General features: G+C 39.8%; 1 protein-coding gene across 1 annotated transcript; it reads right to left on the bottom strand.

The window, feature by feature from the left end:
- Positions 1–19,721: 19,721 nt before the first annotated feature.
- Positions 19,722–20,783, bottom strand: LOC124174688. Its single transcript, XM_046554069.1, has one exon. It carries the CDS (start codon positions 20,781–20,783, stop codon positions 19,722–19,724), a length of 1,062 nt encoding a protein of 353 aa, XP_046410025.1.
- Between the last annotated feature and the right edge of the window lie 1,951 nt (positions 20,784–22,734).

Raw genomic sequence — 22,734 nt, 5'->3', positions numbered from 1 at the left:
TTTAAAACCGCCAATTTTTGACGGAAAAATTCCATGGGCGGATTATGAACGCCAGTTTAATACAATTGCTAAACATAATCAGTGGGACTCCGCCATGAGGGCCCACAGTCTTGCCTCCTGTCTTCGAACGCCGGCTTTGAATGTTTTAACGGCGTTGTCTGAGGAAGAAATCTCTGATTATGAAAAACTTAGTTCTGCATTAAAGTTGAGGTATGGAAATGACCACTTAACGAAACTGTACACGGCACAGTTACAGACAAGAAGACAAGGACGAGACGAAGACCTCGCGTCTCTTAGTCAGGACATTGAACGGCTTTCTCGTATAGCTTTGCCGGATCACGAGCCGTCTCGTAACTTATTAGCAACGCAAGCTTTTTTGAATGCGATTAATGATCCGGAAATTAAAATGGCCGTTGGAACGTCGGGCCTCACTTCTCTGCGGGAGGCAACCGCCAAAGCCCTCGAGGTGGAGGCAATGAGAAAGCAATATTTTGGGTTAAGCAAACTTCGTCGGATTGAGGTGTCTGAAAACACCTCAGGAAGACAGAGTGTTGAATACTCGGAGGAGCCAAAACCTCAAAATTATAAAAATAGAAATAACGGTAACAATTTTAAATCAAGAAATCGAGGTTCTTTTCAAAACCGTCGAAACGAGCGTATAAATAAAAACGTGGTCGTGACAAGTCAAACTAGCTTGACTTGTATATTTTGTAAAAAAACAGGCCACGACGCCAATCATTGTTTTCTAATTAAAAAAATTAGTGGAAAACCGATGCAAGGCTCGAATCCAAATTCTTATAATTGGCGTAAGAAAAATATAGAAAAAGGGGAAGCAGATCCTCAATCGAGTTCTTCAACAGGAACTCACTCAAAAAACTAGTTTCAGATGATTTGTCAGGGCGAAAATCATCGCAGATTGTTAATAGTGAAAGCCCTCTTAGAGAACAGTTTTTAATTAGAAGTCTACGACAGTCTGGTCTTTACGCGCGCGGTACTGTGAATGGCGTCGATTGTCTGTGGGTAATAGACACGGGCGCGGAGGTAACCGTAGTTCGATCGGATCTCTTTAAATCCGATGACCGAATTGTTCCCTCTTTTTCTCTGCGAACAGCCACTGGAGAGACGACCCCGGTTTTGAGACAGGCTACTGTCCAAATTAACCTTTTTGGGTGTATCGACTCTCCACATAAGGTTTTTATAGCAGATATAGAGGATGAAGGTATTTTGGGAATAGACTTTCTTACAGCTCATAACTGTGTTATCTCGACTAAGAGAAATTCACTAGCTTCAAACAATCGCGAAATAACTCTTTGTACAAATAGGAATGGAATTTATTGGACTCCTCCTAGAATTCGAGAAATAGAACTGTCGGAAGGTGATTTGCAACAACATTTTCCTCTTCATTTACGGAGCCTTGTTGAGAAATCTTCGATTTCGTTAAATTTAGCTCAGGAAGAATCGTTTAAATCTCTTTTACTAGAATTTAAAGATTCTTTTGCGAAAGATAGTAGTGATAAGGGCCGATGTACTTCTGTCAAGCACAAGATCGATGTCGGAGAGAGTTCGCCAATTAAACAAGCTCCTCGAAGACTTGCTCTCAACGCCCGAGAAGAGGTGAAGAAGCTGGTGGAAGACATGTTAAAGAACGATGTTATTGAACCATCGTCTAGTCCCTGGGCCTCACCAATCGTCCTTGTTAACAAAAAGGACGGATCCAAACGATTTTGTATCGATTACAGGAAGCTGAACGATATAACGAAGAAAGATTCTTACCCTCTACCCAGAATTGACGAGACACTCGACCTGATAGCTGGTGCAACTTGGTTCAGCACCATAGATCTTCAGAGCGGATACTGGCAGGTCGAAATGGATCCTCTAGATAAAGAAAAAACAGCTTTTGTTACGGGTTTAGGAGGATTATGGCAGTTCAAGGTTATGCCGTTTGGTTTGAGTAACGCCCCGGCTACCTTTGAACGAATGATGGAAGCTGTTCTCCATGGGCTCACGGGCAAAATATGCCTCGTTTATTTAGACGATATAATCGTTTTTGGCAAGAACTTTGAAGAAGAAGTTCAAAATCTCAGACAAGTTTTCGCTAGGCTGAAGCAAGCAGGTCTGAAAATGAGCCCGAAAAAATGCCATCTGTTCCAGAAAGAAGTAGGCTTCCTTGGACATATCGTTTCAGCACAAGGTGTGAAGACCGACCCATCCAAAATAGAGAAGGTTTCTTCTTGGCCGACACCTAAGAATAAAGAACAAATTCAAAGCTTTTTAGGCCTTTGTACGTATTACAGAAGATTTGTAAAAGGTTTCGCTAGTATAGCTAAACCTCTCCATCATTTGACCGGAATCAAGATTCCTTTTGACTGGACCCCGGAATGCGAAGAGGCTTTTAAGAAATTGAAAGAAAATCTTATTTCTTCGCCGATTTTAGCTTATCCAGAGGTCGAAATTCCTTTTATTTTAGATACGGATGCATCTCTTTCAGGAATAGGCGGGGTTCTGTCACAAATTCAGGGAGGTCAGGAGAGAGTGATAAGCTATTTCAGCAGAGTTTTGAGTAAAACCGAGAGAAATTATTGTGTCACTCGTAGAGAGCTTTTAGCTGTTGTTAAGACCGTAGTACATTTTCACCATTATTTGTACGGCAGGAGATTTTTGATACGTACAGATCATGCTTCTCTCAGGTGGCTACTTTCGTTTAAATCTCCCGAAGGTCAGGTAGCTAGATGGTTAGAAAGGCTCGGTCAGTACGATTTTGATATTCGTCATCGAGCAGGAATTCATCATGGAAACGCCGATGCTCTCTCTCGTAGACCCTGCGAGGAAATGCCAGAGTGTAAACAGTGTGCACGATTAGAGAAAAATTGTGACCCCTCTCTAATAATACGGAAGATTTCTTTCGAAAATAACCAGGAGGAATGGAGAAAATCGCAACAAGAGGACGACACTTTGAATCAAGTGAAGTCTTGGAAAGAAGCAGAAACTCGCCCGGACTGGCAGGATATATCTTTAGCCGAGCCAGATTTGAAAATTTATTGGGCTCAATGGGACTCTATTCTTTTAATTGATGGAATTTTATACCGAAAATGGGAATCTGCAGACTTGAAAGAAATCAGGTGGCAACTTTTGGTTCCCAGGTCACGAGTTCCAGAGATTCTTGCTCTTTATCATGATTCTCCTGCAGGCGGACATTTCGCTTCAAATAAAACTCTAGGCAGAATTCGCAACTTCTACTTTTGGCCCCGTTGCCGGATGGACGTTGAAGATTGGTGTCGAAGATGTCGAATCTGCACGGCAAAGAAAGGACCTCGAGCGAAGGGACAAAGCTCTCTTCAAATTTACAACGTGGGAGCTCCATTTGAAAGGATAGCAATGGATATTCTTGGACCTCTCCCGATAACCCATTCTGGAAATAAATATGCTTTGGTTATTGCTGATTATTTTACTAAGTGGCCAGAAGTGGTCCCTCTCGCTGATCAAGAAGCCTCTACTGTAGCGCAGGCATTCGTTAAAGAATTTATTTGTAGACACGGAGTTCCTCTAGAACTTCATACTGATCAAGGCCGAAATTTTGAGTCGACCTTAATGAAAGAGGTTACTCAGATTTTAGGGGTTAGAAAAACTCGTACAACTCCTTTGCATCCGCAATCTGACGGCATGATAGAGCGTCTGAATCGGACTTTACTACAATATTTGTCGTCCTTCGTAGAGCAGAATCAGAGAGACTGGGACTCCTGGATCCCTTTCTTTCTCTTATCTTACAGATCTGCGATTCACGAGACGACGAAACAGACGCCAGCCCTCATGCTTACTGGAAGAAATCTTCGACTTCCGTCAGATTTGGAAAAAGGCCCTGTTCCTGTGCAAAGACAGCATCAAACAGATTATGCCTTTTTATTACAACAACGTTTAGAAGAAATTCATCACTTTGCTAGGAATAGAATTTCTATGGCTTCAGATAAATTAAAAACTCGTTATGATATTCGAGCCAGAGATTTAAAATTTAATCCTGGAGATTCTGTTTGGCTTTTTCAACCTCGAAGACAGAAAGGACGATGTCCAAAGCTACAAAGAAATTGGGAAGGCCCTTACTTAGTGGTTAACCGGATAAATGATGTTGTTTATAGAATCCGAAGATCTCCTCATTCGCGTCAGAAAGTGGTTCACTTGGATCGTCTTGCTCCTTTTGAAGAGGATCAACCTGGAACAATTTCTCCAAGACCAGGGACATCCTTCGAGGTTAAATCTTCAAACGAACACCCTTGACGGCTGTGATCGACTTGACTTTCTTACAGTCGGTCATCGATTGGGAGAAGAATTTACCTTTCGGAATTCGTTTGAGTAAAACTCGACCGCTTACGATTATTATAGAAGGAAATATCGGATGCGGAAAAACAACTTTCACTAAGAGGTTTTTAGCAGATCGCCAGGTCTGTACACTTTTAGAACCTCTTGAAGAATATCGAAATGTAGCCGGAATTAATCTTTTAGATTTGATGTATCAGAACCCAGATCGTTATTGCTATTATTTTCAACATTTCGCTCAAATGGTTATGTTAGATAGACATCTGCAGACGACTTCATTGCCTGTAAAGGTGATGGAAAGATCGATATTCAGTAGCAATTGTTTTGTAGAAGCTCGTCGAAGGTTAGGTAATTTTCGCGACTTCGAATCTCATTTATTGAAAAAAAATTTTGATCTTCTCATTCGCTCGCCTGAGCTCAGAGTAGATTTGATTGTTTATTTGCGAGTTTCCCCAGAAACTTCTTTCGCTCGAGTCAGTTCCCGTTCTCGTGAGGAAGAATCGAGTATTTCTTTAGAGCTACTCAGAACTATCCATGAGGTTCATGAAGATTGGCTAGTAAAACAAACCTTTTCTTCTTTATCGGCTCCTGTTTTGGTTATCAATGCAGAATCTGCAGCCGATCAAGTTTATTCTAGCTTCTGTTTTGCAATGACACACGGATAAAGTTAAACCTTTCAATTTAATTTTATTTTATTTACATTTTCAAGAATATTTGAACAGTTTTGACCGTTAATTTAAAAAAAAAAAAAAAAAAAAACTAAATAATTTGAAAGTGGTATGCGGTTTTAATAATTGTTTTTAATTCAATTTTTACGGCTTCACATTCGGAGCAGCCTTCCGTCGGTTTTGCAATGAAAATGAGACTATCTTTGCAAACGTTGCAGGTCGTATTGTCCTTCAGAAAGGTTACGTGGAGGTCAACTTCACCTCGCGGATGTTCAGGACTGGAATTTTCAAAAAAAAAAAAAAAAAAAAAAAAAAATTCAATTTAAATTTCTATTTAAATAAGGGGTTGTTTCTTGTGTTTGTTTTTCCATTTACCTGCGGGTACAGCATGACGTGCACAGAAGACCAATTTTCCCTTCTTCGATTCGGAAATCGAAAAACCCACAAGAAAATTTTTTCCATTGATTCTGGAATACGTTTTCTAATTCTTCTTCTGACAAGTTTTTTAAACTAATAAAGTCAAAGGTTTGGGCTAATATTCCCGCGTTTATTAAATTATGAATTTTTGACATGGTTCTTCTTACTACGGAAGCTTGATAATGGGTTGTTATTTCTGGGTTGCTAATCAATTTGAAATTTGTTTTCTTCGGTTGTTTCTTTCTAGAAACTTCTTCTCTGGAATCGAGTTTTGTGTCGGATAGGCTTTGGTTTAAGGAATAATGTGAAATGAGTCACGATTATTTTTCGAGGTCGATGAGCGATTGCTTGATTTTCACATTTTATTAACCTTAAGTGTCAGTTTTTGTGAGCACTTTTTCAGGTTATTTGACACAGCCCTTTCCTTCCAATCTTCCCCGATTCCTGACGATGACTGGTGGTTTTATTTTGAAGAAGGACGCAGAAATAATTCAGATAAGATCGTTTCTTTTCTTTTGAATACATATTCAATTTATTTTATTGAAGTATTCTCCCAAATTCACTTAGTGAATTTGAATTGTTTTACCATCACTCACATTTGTCCTTCCAAAACTCTAGGGTGAATTATTTCTAAAGAAGTCACCCCACGATTTCCTTATTTTATATGAAGAGAAGTCTGTTTTCGTCTTATTTGGACCTGGAATTGTCGGTTCCCGTTTCGGTGTTTTCATCCGAACCTGTTTCGGAGGGATCCTTCATGAAGAAAATCGAATTTCTTCCCGACGTCAATCTGGGCCGTTGCGGAAAACTTTGTATTCATGAAGCCACATAACACTTAATAACACTAACCTTTATAAAACATGGCACATAAATTTTTGAGATTATTTAACGCTCAACTATCTGCTCAAGGTTTTCTGTGGTTTACCTTGAGACTGTGGGCAAATGCCAGATAGTAAAAAAGGGAGTTTTTAAATTTTTAGAGCCACAGCTCCAACTCACCTTTGAGCACTGACTACTGGATCACCTTTATAATTGTTTTAACTTTCCCGAGTCGGGACGACTCTTTTCCTCGGGGGGGAGTAGTGTTACAAAGGGTGAAATCACCCCTTTTGCCCCCTCTTTAATGATCTAGTAGTCGGCATAGATAAAAGACGTTTATAAACCTCTTATGTCTTTAAAAAGAATAAGGTTGCTGCGCCAACCGATATTATTGTAAAAACAGTCTTGTTTCAGACTTTAAACAAGAAACACGTATATTGCATTAAAAGCATTTATCACGATATTTTTGTTCACGCCTTTGATTTGATAATAAGTAAACTCGCGGATCCATATTTTATTAACGTAACGCCTAAAACGTTACAATAGATTATACAGTTACCGTTGGGCTGCAACCTGTATCATACATATTTTGTCATCGGAAATTTTTTTAGCGAAAATGAGTTCTAGCAGAATTTGGTGCCAGATGGATGGATGTGCGGAATAGAAATCATAACATTAGTGGTGATCCTTGATGAAATAAGGCTGGTAGTAGGGAATTACGAATTACAACAGTCAGCGACACACCTAGCGTCAACTATTTGAACTATTGTAGTACGTCCCAGACCCCAGAAGGTTGAAAACATCGCCACAAATATCATAAATGAGAATTGATGCAAGGCAAGAGCGAATGAAAACTTCATTAAAAAGTTGATGGGTGGAATTGGCGAATTGATCTCGCGACCGTCAAGCACGTGAGCTTATCGCTGATCCAATGAGCTACTTGTTTACTCATCCAAACTACCAAATAACCGCAATAACAATAACAAGCAGCACATGCCTATCGAGGACGCTTAGCGAATGTGTTGGAAATGTTAAATAAGAAGTTCTATAATTGGTGATATGGTGATGTTGATTCGAAAAAAAAATTAAAAATTAAAAAAAATATAAAAAAATCTTGTGAGCAGGCTCGAGACTCGAGGCTCGAGCCTGGTCACAAGATTTTTTTATATTTTTTTTTAATTTCTTATTTTTTTTGCTCACAGTCACAAGATTGAAAATTTTTTTTTTTTTTTTTAATTTTTTTTTTTAAATTTACAAAAAAATTTTTTTTTAAAGCTGAGGTTAAAGGGCCCCCTGAGCTCCAGGGTCCTGGTGCACTGCACCACCTGGCCCTATGATAGCTACGCCACTGACCACCACTGTTACTCTACGTTTCCAGTACGCCACAGTTACAGACCAGCACGCAGGCTTTTTTGGACATCTGCATGACTGATTCTTTTTAACTGGCACCAGCCAGTTCAACACAAGGGGCAAGCTCCCTCAACCTCTCAGCCCCTTGGGTGCTTCGACCTGTGGACCTCTCATTAAGGCCTTTGACAAGGCCACCCACAATCCTACTTTCGCTGTGGGACGTCCGACGAGCCAGGGTCACTTCTCCGAGCTACTACCGGAGCATCCCGGCAGCGGTCTCTCCATTCTTGGAATCACAACCCACCTACGTGTCAACGGCCACGCAAACAACACCATCTGACTGCGAGTGAGAATCGTCACTACCAATATCAGCACCGGATAATCGCCGTCCTCCAACGCCGCCTAGCTCTCCAGAAAGCCGTTACACGCCGCCACCGAGAACCACACCGATTCGTTGCCGCACATCATCGCTGTAGCCTCCACCGCGGTGCAACAAGACCACGACTACCCCTTCCCTCGCGTAGCAACCAAATAACTAACTGCCTTTGTATATATGTGAATAAACTATAAATAAATAAGGTGTACATACAACATAATCAAATTCTCATCTTTGACCCCACAGCGATCAACTCCTTCCACGCGGCTCGGTTGAAAAGCTAACAACAAATAGCGAACAGCCAACTGTCAAATCAATGTTACGAACATAGGAATTGCTGCCAAGAATAATAGCTTTCGATTTTGATATGTTTAGAGTTAGACCGTTCGAACGAGAAAACTCAGCAATGACCTGGGCATCGTGGGAAACCTTGGTAATCGCATCATTTATTTCAGATGGTAAACAGTGCAAATAGATTTGCGTGTCATCTGCAAAGATGATTCGCTGACAATAACGCAAATTGTTTCCAATGTCATTTAAGAAAAGGGTGAAAAGCAGTGGTCCAAGAACTGAACCCTGTGGAACACCAGCTGTAGTATTAAGCCTGTTAGAATGGTTGGGAAAAATGAGGCTCCAATAATTCTATTGGTATATTTATTATATAGAAATACGTTAAGAGTTAATATTTGAATATTCGGGACAACACCAGACATTCGTGGCGCTTTGCCTGCGATCTTGTTTTCGACTCCTTTCGACTCTGTGTACAGAAAAAAAACACTCTTGCTTCTCACACACTCACTCGGTATTAGAATACATACGTATAGGTCAGATTTGGTTTCCTCAATGTCAGTATACATTACAGAGTGTAGATATATGTGTGTACAATATAAATGTATAGTACATACATCAACACGCTTTCTTACATTTGTATTGTACACTTGATCATTTTCATTTTAACTTATACGATATTCATCATTATTCTAAACCTTTCAAATTTTTCCCTACATAAAGCCTTTGTGAATATATCCGCAATGTTTTCATTAGAATCGATCTTACATACTTCGATCAGTCCTTCTTTTACGCTCTCGTGTACATAATGGTAATGAATTTCTATGTACTTAGAATTTTTGTAAAGTTCCCATAATTTGCAATATTTATCGCGCCAGTGTTATCCTCAAAAATCTTTATCGCTTCAGACATTTTAACATTGAAGAAATTTAGCAATTCTTTGACAACCTTTATCTCGCTCACCGCCTCTGAAAGAGCTATATACTCAGCATATGTTGACGCTTTCGTTACACCTTTTTGCTTTCTCGATTTCCAGTCGATCACATTTCCAAACAGTCTAATAACATACCCGGAAGTGGACTTTCTGTCAATAATATCCCCAGCCCAATCCGCATCTACGAAGCAATCAATTATTTCACTATTCTTATTTCTATTATAGTTCAGTTTTAGGTTTTTAGTCAGGTACAAGTATTTCAGTACACGCATTGCATACTTCCAATGTGTTTCGTTATATTCATTCTGATACCTGCTTAAATAATTTACACTGTGTTCAGCATCGGGTCTTGTTTTCGTACTTATGTGAGACAACTCACCTATTAAATTTCTATATTTGATGTGTGGTTCACAATCATTAGCCTTTTCTAATTTCAAATTGGTTTCCATAGGAGTGCTGTATAGTCTGCTGCCTTCTAGCTGATATTTACATGCCAATGACTCAATATACTTTTCCTGACTTAGTTTCATATCACCTCTTTTATAATTGTACACTATGTTTATACCAAGATACTCTTTGACTTCTCCCAAATCCTTCATTTTAAATCTTTCTGACAGCAATACTTTTGTTTTTTTTTTAATTTACTCTCGGTTTTACAACAAATCAGTAAATCATCAACATAAACTAACACATACATAATATTTTCATCCACTCCATGACTGTACAAGCAATTATCAATTTCACTCCTTTTAAAGTTTAACTTCGTCAAATACTCATCCAGGCATTCGTACCAAGCTCTTGGACTTTCACGTAGTCCATACAGTGCTTTAATCAGTTTACATATTCTTTTTGTACCATCTTCATAACCTCTAGGTTGATGTACATATATCTCTGAGCTTACTAAGCCGTTAAGGAAAGCAGTAGTTACATCTAATTGTTCAATTATTAATCCATATTGGCAACAAAAGGAAAATAGAATCTTCATAGTTTGAGCTTTCGCTACAGGTGCATATATATCGTCAATTACATTTGTTTGTTGATATCCTAATACAACCAATCTTGCTTTATACGAACCATTAGATTTTCTCGCATAAACCCATTTTACATCTAAAATTTTCATATCCTTTTTTTCATTTACCAAGACCCATGTTCCATTTTCATCTAGACTTTCTATCTCTTTGTTCATAGCTTCAACCCACGACTCCTTTTCTTCACTATTAATCGCCTCCTCAAATGTGTGAGGTATATCGACTCTACAAGAATTTACTTGAATGCTATGTGAACTATTTAAAGGATATCTTAACGGAATCTTTCTTTCACGCGCAGGTCCAAGTGGAAGTTGTAATTCTAGCAAATTATCCTTTTCTGGGCTTTCAACTATAGTTTTATTCAACTCATTTTCATCCTTCAACATGTCATCATTTGAGTTCTCATCTTCATTAGTATCCTACTTATTATTCAGATCATTATCATCATAGTCAATTCCTATACATTTTACATCCTTTTCAATTATATCGACATTTCTAGCAACTATTATTCTGTTATTGAGTAGGACTCGATAGCCAACATCACTGTAACCTAATAATACACCCATTTCGGCGTTCTTATCAAATTTTGAATCCCTACATTGTTCAGGCCTTTTCACAAAAACTTTACTCCCGTATACCCTCAAGTTGTCTATATTTGGTTTTTTCTTAAAGAATATTTCATACGGTGTTTTTCTTTCGACTGTGTTTGTCAAGGTACGATTTTTTAAGTACGTTGCTGCCATAATGATTTCAGGCCAAAATCTTTTATGTACATTTGCTTCTGTTAACAGACAACGTGCCATATTCATTATTGTCCTGTTAAATCTCTCAGCCGTACCATTTAGTTCATGCACGTACGGTGGGAAATTATTTAGTGTTATTCCCTTTTCTCTTGCATAGCTATAAAATCTGTTATTTAGGTATTCTTTGCCATTATCGCATCTCAAAATTTTTACTCTCTTTTCTGTTATGTTCTCGACTTCATTAATGTATTGAACTAGACAATCAAACACTTCACTCTTGGTTTTAATGCAATACACTTTAGCTACTTTACTGTAGTCATCAATGAAGGAAATAAAATATTTTTCTTCGTTCAAACCCGCTGTTTTGAAACTACCACAAACATCAGTGTGGATAATTTGTAATACGTCTTTAGCCTTAGTTCTATTGTTATTAAAAGGTAAACAGTGCATTTTACTCTCAATACAGGTTTTGCATTTCATGTATTCGGATTCCAACTCACAAGGGATACCTGTTACCAATTGTTCTTTACTTAATGTGTTCAGATACCCAAAATTAACATGGCCTAACCTCCTGTGCCATTTCTCTTATAAACTCATTTTATATGTATTATTGCATTCGATATTGTTAACATTACCCATTTTATTTTTTAATGTGCCTTTTAGTTTCAGAATTTTATTCTCTATGAACCCTACTGCAATTACTTTATTATTACTATCAATAATCTCCGACGTATTGCCCTATGAGACAATTACGTTTTTTTCCATTATTTTTCCATAGCTAATTAAATTTCCATGCATTTTTTCCGCGAGAAATACATTTTTCATATTCACTTCATTTTTTGTTCCATACGCATTAAAATAACACACTACATTCCCTATCTTCGTTGCTTTTATTGATCTATTATCCCCCAAGAAGATATCAATCGGATTCTTTAGTTTTATACTCTTTTCACAATATTTCTCATCGTTGACAATGTGATCGCTACATCCGCTATCTAGTAGCCACAAAATTTCATTGTTACATAACTTTTCGCCCTGCGCCTCATGCGCCGTCACTACCCATGCGCTTGCGCCCGAATCGTTGCTGTGATGTTGTTGTTGACCTATGTTGGCTCCCTGCCGATGAGAGTTTCCGTGCCCTCTGCCATAGCTTCCTCTTCCTGCTCTGCCTCTGGTCCGACCACGTAGCGAGCCTCTCCAACTGCCGTTGCTCCGTCCAGAGCTGACGCCATCTTGTCCCGCATAGCAATCGCGTGCGAAATGCCCAAATTTTCTGCACTTGAAACAGCCTTCCCTTTTTTTCCTTTTTGGCGGCAGATACATTCGATTTTCTTTCTTCTAGGTCATTTTTATTCTTCATTTCTGCTATTTGAATTTTATTCTTCACGTAAGCTGCTGTCTGATCTTCTTCTTTCAGTGCATCGATCAAGTCACCAATGTAACTGTACTGACTTGGTAGCGTATCATTTCTGCTATTTGAATTTTATTCTTCACGTAAGCTGCTGTCTGATCTTCTTCTTTCAGTGCATCGATCAAGTCACCAATGTAACTGTACTGACTTGGTAGCGTATTCAACATGTAATTCAATTTTTCTCTTTCATTTACGTTTGCGCCCGCACTTTTCAATTGGTTCACGCATTTTTCAAATTCACCAAAAAATGTCGCTGAGTCTTCATATTGCTCAAGCTTCATTTTTTCTAGTTTATTTCTATAAGCAATTTGTAGCGCCGTAGATTCTTTCAAGTATATTTCATCGAACTTTTTTATTATTCCGTGAGCCGACGTCTCGTCGCACACGAACTCCAACTGCTTGTTTGAAATCGCACTGTAGATATAGTTGATCGCTTTTAGATCGTTTTCGTCCCATTCTTCTTTATCTGTACTTGTTTTTTTTCTTTTTATCACCTCATCACACTTTTTCATTCTTAGGAACACCATTACTCTTTTCTTCCACATGTTATAGTCTTCCCCGTCAAACACTGGTATGGTGGTCCTTTTTTCCTCCATCTTGGATCTTCTCCAACGTTCTCGAATGTTCCTTCGTGTTCGAATTTTCTGCGTTTCACATACGCGCACTTTCTGGTTTCACTTTACTTCAAGCCAAGAAGGAACCACGGACCTCTGCTACCATGTTAGAATGGTTGGGAAAAATGAGGCTCCAATAATTCTATTGGTATATTTATTATATCGAAATACGTTAAGAGTTAATATTTGAATATTCGGGACAACACCAGACATTCTTGGCGCTTTGCCTGCGATCTTGTTTTCGACTCCTTTCGACTCTGTGTACAGAAAAAAAAACACTCTTGCTTCTTACACACTCACTCGGTATTAGAATACATACGTGTAGGTCAGATTCGGTTTCCTCAATGTCAGTATACATTACAGAATGTAGATATATGTGTGTACAATATAAATGTATAGTACATACATCACAAAGCCAGTTAGAAGATTCGCCCTGATCATCTATAACAGCTTGCGATCTACCCGTTAAGTACGAGAAAAACCAAGTGAGAGCTGAATCAGAGAACCCGAGCCTCTTTAGTTTAGAGAGAAGTTGTAGATGAGGAACAGTATCGAAAGCCTTGCTAAAATCGAATAGTAATAAAATAGTTAGTTTTCGCTCATCAATAGCCAGCCTGACATCATCAGAAACTTTTAAAAGCGCTGTTTGGGTACTAAATGAACTACGGTAAGCTGATTGTCGATTATCAATGATGTCGTGAAGTTGAAGGAAGTCAACAATCTGACTGTGAATTATCCTCTCGAAGAGCTTCGAAAATTCAGGGAGATTAGTAATTGGTCGGGTATCAGACGGTGAGCGAGGTGTTTTGATTTTTGATAGTGGTCTGATGAGCGCTCACTTCCAACTGCTCGGAAAATGAGAGTGGTGAATAGAGAGATTGAAGATGGATATTAGATGTGAAACTAGCTTGGGTAGAGCTTTGGAGATACAGAACAAGGAAATACCGTCTGCACCAGACGCAAGTGAGTTACATAGTTGAGAGTGAAGATAATGAGACACTGTATCAATAGCAATCGGGGAAAATGAGAAGGATAGGAGAGGTTGGGGGTTTTCTATGAGCATGGATGAAAAAGATGAAAATGTTAATGGAGGATTTACTCCAGAGACAGAGGCGAAATGAGTATTTAACTGTTCAGGAGAAAAGAAATGATGTGGAGATGAAAGTGTAGATTTTGTGATGCCCAAGTTTGCAAGTTCCCTCCACATTCTAGCCGGCTCATCAGTAGAGCTCAGTTTATTTAAAAGGTACTTATTTTTTGCTTGTCTAGGGTCAGTGATCAGCTTGTCACGGTATTGACGATAGATAGCATATCCTAAAATACTACTCGTACGCTTCGCATGTTCGAAGAGTTTGTTCCTATTACGCATTCTTGATCTAAACTCAGGAGTGAGCCATGGTGATACTGTTCTCCTTACGACGAACGAACGATTGGGAGCATGTAAATCAAATGCTGAATAAAGAGATGATGTAAGCGACTGTACTTGTAGATCTGCATCAGTTACAGAAGTAATCGAGTGAGGAAAGAGAACAGGTTCAGTTGGAGATAAAAGAGTAACTAGCGTATTAAGAAAATCTCGTTGACTAAAAGTCTTGATGCAGCGCCTTGTTATGTGCCGTTGTGAAGGCACAGATAAATCAAACGCAAAACTAAGTTCGAGAAGATCATGACCTACGGCGAAGGGAGCAGACGACTTAGAGTATGACACAAGTTTATCTTCACTATCCAAGATAAACACATCGAGCCAAGAATCGGAGTGCGAAGTATGAAATGTCGCCTCAGAAGGAACAAGAAAGAGAGAATGAGAAAAAACTAAGTTTCTTAAAGAAAGTGCTTCGAAGTTGTTGGATAGAAGATTGCAATTTAGATCGCCGGCTATAATGATGTTTTTATACGCATGCGCAAAACGATCAAGACTCGAGGTGAAATCTTGAAAGAGATGACCTTTAGGTCTCCTACATATAGAATTAGATAATATAGATTCACCATTTGGTTGAAAAATATCAAGAATGAGAAAATCAGGGGAGTTTGAGAATTTACTAGGGAACGCGTAGAGGATATTAGCTTTGAGTGAAGTATGAACATAAACTGCAACCCCGCCCCCTTCTTTACCTTCCCTATCATTTCTAAAAATAAAATAATTGCTAATATTAATGAGATCATCATGAATGTGTGAGTGAAGCCACGTCTCAGAAACAGAAATAATGTGAAAGAAATTTGATTCAAAAAAAGCTCTGACTAGATCAATATGAGCAAGCAAGGAGTTACCGTTGAATTGAGCAATTTTTACATGAGATGACACAGATTGAGTATGAGGAGAAGGATTTGAAAAGATTTGTCCGGTTGAGGCAGTCAAATGAGAAGCTCAAGATCATTAATAGTGCGAATAATGAACGGTTGCTGACCATTCGCTTTCCTAACAAAAATGGTAAAATTTTTAACCCAAACATAGTGGTAAGAGGTTTGTTTAGCACGGGCTTTAGTCTGTTGCTATAATTTGTAAAAATCTGATGGCAAGAGCTCATTAATAAAAATGTTACCGGAAAAATTTGAACCAAGAACCTCACTGATTTTCAAGTCACGTTGAACGCGCTTGCTGTTAATAACTGCTTCTCTGACTGCAGCAGAAGTGAGGGTGACGACAAGAGAGAGAAATGTACGCGTAACGAATGCGCGCCTAACGGAAGCAACTCACTATTTGTAGTGTTGTTTTTCTTTTGCATTACTCTGACAGCAAGGATATGAGGTATCAATTCAGTAATGCCGAGTGCATTGAAAATTTTTTTGGACCACAGAAACCGGAGTGTCAGATAGCCCAGTGGGAAGGCCAGCTACAACAATCTTGTTTGGCGTGTCATTATATCGAGTGTCTAGAGCTTCGAGTTTCAAATTTAATTGCAATATCTCCTGCTTTAGATGAGCATTAGTATCCTCCAACCGGTCGATTTTTTCAGAATGAGCGGTGACGGTTTGAATAAGTTTTGGTAACTCACTGACTGAAGTTTTGATATTCTGAATCACTTGTTTCTGTTCATTTGCAAAAGCAGCGAAATTCGCTTCAGAATTACGTAACATGGCCATAATTGACTGAAGTGTAACCTGATCATTCTGCATAGTCGGTAGCGGAGTTGAAACTGCGCCAGTATTGAGCTGAGATGAATTTCTACCAAACATCGTGGTAAGATGAATTAAGCAACAGCTATTGACTGATTGTAAGGACTGATTGATTGATTGATAGGAGTTGTAAACAACTTGAAAATCGTTCGTAAACTGTCAAAGTCGTTACAGCCAAGAATTTTAGGTTATAAAGAACCAGTCTTCGGTTTATTACCTCAGCCCGTAGCTCAGAAGAGAGCAACGACGATTTTTAGGTCAAAATTTTGCCAGAGCGACGGGGGAGGAAAAAAACCTGGAAGCAGAGCCCAAAAACGGGCAGGAGACAGCAGGAAATAGTTCAGAAGAGGAGGTTGACTGAAAGTAGCTAAATAGGTACTCACCAGAGAGAGAGGGAGAGAGAGAGAGAGAGAGAGAGAGATTGATTGATTGTTCAGTTTATTATGCCTTGGTAGCACTCTGAGGCAAATTACAAAGCTATGGAATAACTAAAAATAAGTCGGTAATTAGGTTTAGAATAATAAGTAGAAAAGAAATATAACGGAATAAAAAAAAAAAATAATAATATAAAATAGTAACGTAATAATAAAAATAAAAATGAATTAGAAATAAAGATCTGAAGATATAATTGAGAAATAGTGAGTAATTAGTGCTAATAATACAAAATAATTAAATGATACCATATTATGAGAAAAACAGAATCATGATTGATCCAACATATCTAAGTCGACATGTCGAAAATGTCTAAGCCATGATTCCGTCTAAGGAAAAGAGGTAGTTTCGTAGCCGGACTTTTAGGATCGGAAGTGAAGATGACGTTACTACTTCCTCAGGGAGGGAGTGCCAGAAATAAATAGCTGACAGGAAAAAGGAGTCCCTGTAGGTAGTTGTGCGGTGTTGGGGTATGAAAAAATAGTCCGTTATTCGTTGTCGTGATGGACGATTTGGCTGATTTCGTCTGGTGAATAGCTCTGTGAGATATGAAGGAGAGTTTCCGTGCAATACGTTGTATACTAATATGCCGAGAAAATACAGTCGTCTTGACTTCACAGTGAGCCAGCCAAGAACTCGTCGATACGGTGTTATGTGGGCGTCGCGTCTTAAATTAAATATGAATCTTATTTCATTGTTAACGAGTGTTTCGAGCTTGTTGTTGAGCTCTGAAGTTACATCATTGTATACTAGGTAACAGTAATCAATTAGTGGGAACAAGAGTAAGACGATCAGTCTAGTTCTTAGTTCCCGTGATAAAACGTTCCTGTGATATTTTAACTTATAAAGAGAGAAATTTATTTTCCTGGAGATTAAGACTACGTGTTTCCGCCATGAGAGGTTTGACGACATTATCACACCGCGATTTCGTACTTCATCAACGTAGGGAAGAATGACGTTGTTAACGACAATTGGAAGAAGAGATGTGACATCGATTCGGCTAATATAGTTATTACTTCCCTGTATTAGGACCTTGGACTTGGATAAATTGAGCTGAAGCCCATTATCGTTCGCGTAATGAGCAATCACGTTGACATCGTGTGTGATACGAACGATACCATCATCGAGTTGTGAGGGCAGACAGCTCAGGTAAATCTGTGTGTCATCTGCAAAAATCATCTGTTTTGTAAATTTTAATTTCTGGCTGATATCATTGATGAAAAGTGAGAACAGAAGCGGACCCAACACAGACCCCTGGGGACTTCCAGCGGTTGTTTTCAACCAGACAGAGTGTCCACCATGGTTATCCACTACTGCTTGCTGCCTGCCCGTTAGATAGGAAAATATCCAGTGTAGCACGTTGGACGAAAAGCCAATTTTATGCAATTTTGTGAGAAGTTTGGAATGTGAGACTGTATCAAATGCTTTGCTGAAATCAAACAACACTAGGATTGTTAGCTGTCTCTCATCAACAGCTCGTCGAACGTCGTGGCATATGCGCAACAAAGCAGTGTGCGTGCTAAAGCCTTCCCTGTAGCCCGATTGACGCGAGTCAAGGATATTATTCGCTGAGAGGAAATCATTGATTTGCTTGTAAACTATTTTCTCGTATATCTTAGAGAGTTCACATAAGTTGGCTATTGGCCTGCAGTCAGACGGAGACAGGGAAGGATTCACCTTCAATAATGGCCGAATGAATGCACGCTTCCATAAAGTCGGAAAACACGATAATCGAAAACAATAGTTGAACAAGGACGCTAGGATTTCTGCCAAAAGAGGTGGTGCTTTTGGAATCGAGAAAACTGAAACGCCATCCGGGCCAGAAGAATGAGACCAGGAAAACGAATTGATGATTAGTTGAACGGCATCCGGAGTAGTCGGTACAAACTCAAATTGCGGTTGATCATGCGATTCATCGGCTATAATGTCGTCAAGGTCATGTATTTCACAAGCCGGGGAAGAGCAGGAAATACTCGCAAAGTGTTTATTTAATTCTTCAGGCGAGAAAAAATTGAGCGGAGAAGACGTAGTCGGTTTTACAAGTCCCAAGTTGGCTAGTTCTCTCCATATTTTAGCAGTGTCAGTGATTGACGAAATTCTTAGCAAATAGAAATTATTCTTAGTTGCCTTTATGTCGTTACTAAGTTCATCTCTGAATTTTCTGAATGTCGCTAACCCGAGGAGACTACCTGATCTTCTCGCTCGTTTGTAAAGAGAGTTGCGTTTCTTGATACGTGTTTTCAGATCCTCGGTTAGCCAAGGCGCATGACGTTTATTAATATTGTACGTTTGTCTCGGGGCCTCGATATCCAAGATTGAGGAGATCATAGTAGAAAGAGAATTCGTATAAGAGTCAATATTAAAACTGGACAGAAGTGGATTTGAAGATAACGCCTGGCTAGTCCGTAGCTCGACTGAAAATATATTACAAAACGCCAAGTCATCGAATCTCTTGAAATTACGCCGAGAGATCGTACGATTCAAAATAGGTGGTGTTTCGAACTGATAGACCAATTCGATCAAGTCATGCCCGGCGATAAACGGAGCGTCAGACTTGGAGAATGACACTTTCTTGGAAGAAGAATCAATAATAAAAACATCAAGCCAAGAGTGGGATGTGTTCGTGTGAAAAGTGGCCCTAGATTCTATTATGTGCAACGATTTAGATGAAGAACATTCTCTTCGAAACTCCGCCTCGTAACCCGAACTTAAAAGATTGCAGTTTAGATCACCAGTGATAATTATATTTTTGTACGCAAACGCAAACTGATCGAAAACAGAGAAAAAATCGGCAAATGAGAACCCCTTGGGTCTTCTATACATCGAGGTAAACATAAGAGATTCCTTGTTTTGACAGCGTAATTCCAGGATAATGTATTCTGGTGCATTTGAAAATTGGTTCGGTGAAGCGGCTAAGATCTTTACAGTAAGAGATTTATAAATATAGCATGCCACTCCACCTCCCCGTTTTCCGTGCCTGTCGTTCCTTATGAGTAAGTAATTATCTAGTTGAACCAGATCATCGTGTATTAGAGGATGCAGCCAAGTCTCGGATATTGAGATGATATGATAGCTGTGGTTAGATAAGTGAGCTCGGACAAGATCGATGTGACCCAATAGAGAGTTCGCGCTAAAATGCGCAATGTTAAGATTAACGTGAGACGAGTTAGTTTCTAGCGGCAGTGATGTAACGTTGTCGTTGAAAGACTTCGATTTCAGTCATGTGAGTGAGTCCAGGTCACTCTCGGCATTGATTTGGATGATTTCGGTTTTTTCACTCCTTCGAACGTAAATATTCCCAGCCTTCGGCCATACGAACTTGTAGCCAAGTTCTTTTGCTTTCGATTTTGTGCGACGCAGCAAGTTATAGGTCGCTGACGGCAGGAATTCGTTGATGAAGATGTTTCCTTTTCTATTAAGTGCGAAAACTTCATTGATGGATAACTCCTTTTTTTCACGTCTTTTCTGGATGATAAAATCGCGAACTTTTGATGACTCTAGTGAAACAATCAGAGTCCCCAAAGAGGCTTGGGTCGTAGTGGATGTATGCGGACGTTCCCCATCAGCCAAAGGCTGTTTCGAAGGTATTTGTCGTATTTCAAGAACGTCGCTAGTTAATCCGGGAATTCCGAGTGCCTTAAAAATCCTGTCGACTATTGTGTTCGGTGTATCTGTGATATCAATCGGCAGTCCAGATATCGTGACCTCCGCGCTCGTGTTGTTGGAATCGTTGTTGGTAAGACGATTCGACAGTAAGTTGACTTGCGACTTGAGTGCAGAGTTTTCTTCCCTGATCGTTTGAATGTCCACCTTTGTCGCTTCGGAATTAAGTTCTAGTGTCCCGATACGATTGTTGAGCGTTTCGTACGACGATGAAAAAACTGAAACGTCGGCACGGAGTTCGGCAATATTTTGCTCTACACTTGAGATTGACGTTTGAAGGCATTTAAATTGGCCGGTGTTGACTGTGCTCATCGATTGTAGTTGACGCATGAGATCCTCTAAGGTGATTTTGTCGTGAGATCCTGTGTCATCTAACACTTCCTTGTGCGTTGGAGGATCGATTGACGTATGGCTCTTTATAGGTGACCGTGGGATGGTTGTGGAACGCTGCATGACGCAAGGTTCGCAGTAGACACTGTCTAATGAATTCGCGCCATCGGGGTCGTACCCTAGTCTGTTTGTGGCACACTCAGCATGGATTATGGCACCACAATCGCCCATGCAATCGACAGCATTCAGTCCTCTCGTCGTTTTGTTGCAGACCGAGCAGCGCGACATTGTAAATTATTGTTGTGATATGATATGATGTGCGTTGATATTATAGTCGCGCGAGAATCGTGAAGTAAGTCTCTGATGATGGTTCAATATATGTGAGTTAGTTTTTCATGACACGAAGAGTTGAAGATACGAAAAAAAAACATCGTCACACACACTGTAATGTGCTCATATAAGTAAAGATTGAACAGCGAAAGAGTTAAAAGGTCCAAGTCACTATACACTACACGCACTGAATGCTGTTAGTGTGAGAATGTTTGTCAGCAACAAGAGATCGACACACGTACACGCCCACACGCGATCATGAGCCCGCGTAATCTCAAGCGCGAAAATTTCGATGACTCACACTCATGATACTGGTTTCACAGTTTAAACGTTGAGCTGGTCACGACCTAGCTGCGAGGGGCACCAGCAACAGGATTGTTTATTATAAGTCTATGTTTACACAATACGTTTACTAAGATGTGAGTGCCGATGCGAAATTCGAATATTCGCGGCTTTATTAGGCCACTAAAATGTTGAATGAGAGGAGATAGGTGAAGCGGCGCCGAGTAGCGTTAATAGCCGATACGGTCGCGGTATTCGCTCGGCCAGCGAAAGGGGTAAGATTTTCGGGGACAACGGGATCTCTTTCTCTTTCTCTCCGGGGACATTGAAGAGGTCAGTCGCGTGCCACTTTATAATAACTGGAGAAGGAGGAAGGGAGGGTAACGTAGACTGGATACCGACGGCACATCCCGATCGAGTTGAACACCGGAAGATTCCACAAATTAATTCTCCGCCAAATCACCATCCGAGAGTCCCCAGAGTTTAAAAGAAAGAGCCAACGATCGACGAGTTATCTGGAGAAGATAAGTTGCTAAGACCATCGTAATTTCGCCCTGTAGGGATTGTACGGCTAGTGAACTGATATTCTATTATTTAATTGTTGTAAAAAAGGAAAATCGGACGTTGGTCTGGTGAAGCCAGATTCCCAGAATTAAACATATTTTTGTCTTGGATAATCTCATAAAGAGTTATGCACATTCAAACCCTTTGAATGTGTCATACTGATCGTTACACAATAAAGACGTCTGTGCAGTAAATCGGCGCACGGCACTGTCGAAACCGTTTATCGCGAGATTGAAACAGGAAAGTGGAAAAACTTGATAACGGTCTGAAAAATGCACTCGCGAATCAGAAATTACGGCTACTGATAAATTCTTGGATTCGGCATTTGATGAGCCATAGAAAATAAAAAAACTGATCTCTCTTTCTCGTGTGAATTGAACGAGGTTACAGAGGTCGACGTGACGTTCGTCAAACCGCTAAGACAGAGAGAGAGAGAGAGAGAGAGAGAGAGAGAGAGAGAGAGAGAGAGAGAGAGAGAGAGAGAGAGAGAGAGAGAGAGAGAGAGAGAGAGAGAGAGAGAGAGAGAGAGAGAGAGAGAGATGGATGGATGGATGGATCGAGTTTATTATGCCATGACCCGTAGTATTGACAGAAGATCCCTTATATGGATCAGCTTGATGCCGTCAGGGCTTTGGCCACGCGAACGTGTGAGACAGGATGTCAAGATTTTCAATACCTGCTGATCCGTGACATGAGAAAAATTAGAATTTACACTTGCTTACTGAGTCAAGATAAATGCTAGTTCTGACGCTGAGCAGGGAGAGTGGGCACTTGTCACCGAAGAATAATGGGTGTTCAATTGATCTGCCGAAAAATGGTGGAGCGGAGATGACGATTCCGTATTTTTGGCAATGAGACCCTGACGTCTAAGTTCCGCCCAGATGCTATTTGGACTGGTAAGTTTGGCTAGCCGCTCCTTAAAGTAGAGATTTTTCGCACGTTTTATGTCACGCTTGACCTCTCTCCGAATAACTAGAAACTGACTGAAAAGTTCATTGGAGTCAAGACGCTTGGCAGCTGCGTAGGTTTTGTTCCGCAGTTTGATGCTACATTTGAGCTCTGG

Source organism: Neodiprion fabricii, chromosome 2 (assembly GCF_021155785.1).
Source record: "Neodiprion fabricii isolate iyNeoFabr1 chromosome 2, iyNeoFabr1.1, whole genome shotgun sequence".
NCBI lineage: Eukaryota > Metazoa > Arthropoda > Insecta > Hymenoptera > Diprionidae > Neodiprion > Neodiprion fabricii.
The sequence above is the reverse complement of the archived record's forward strand: the minus strand, read 5'-3'. Positions and strand labels throughout refer to the sequence as shown.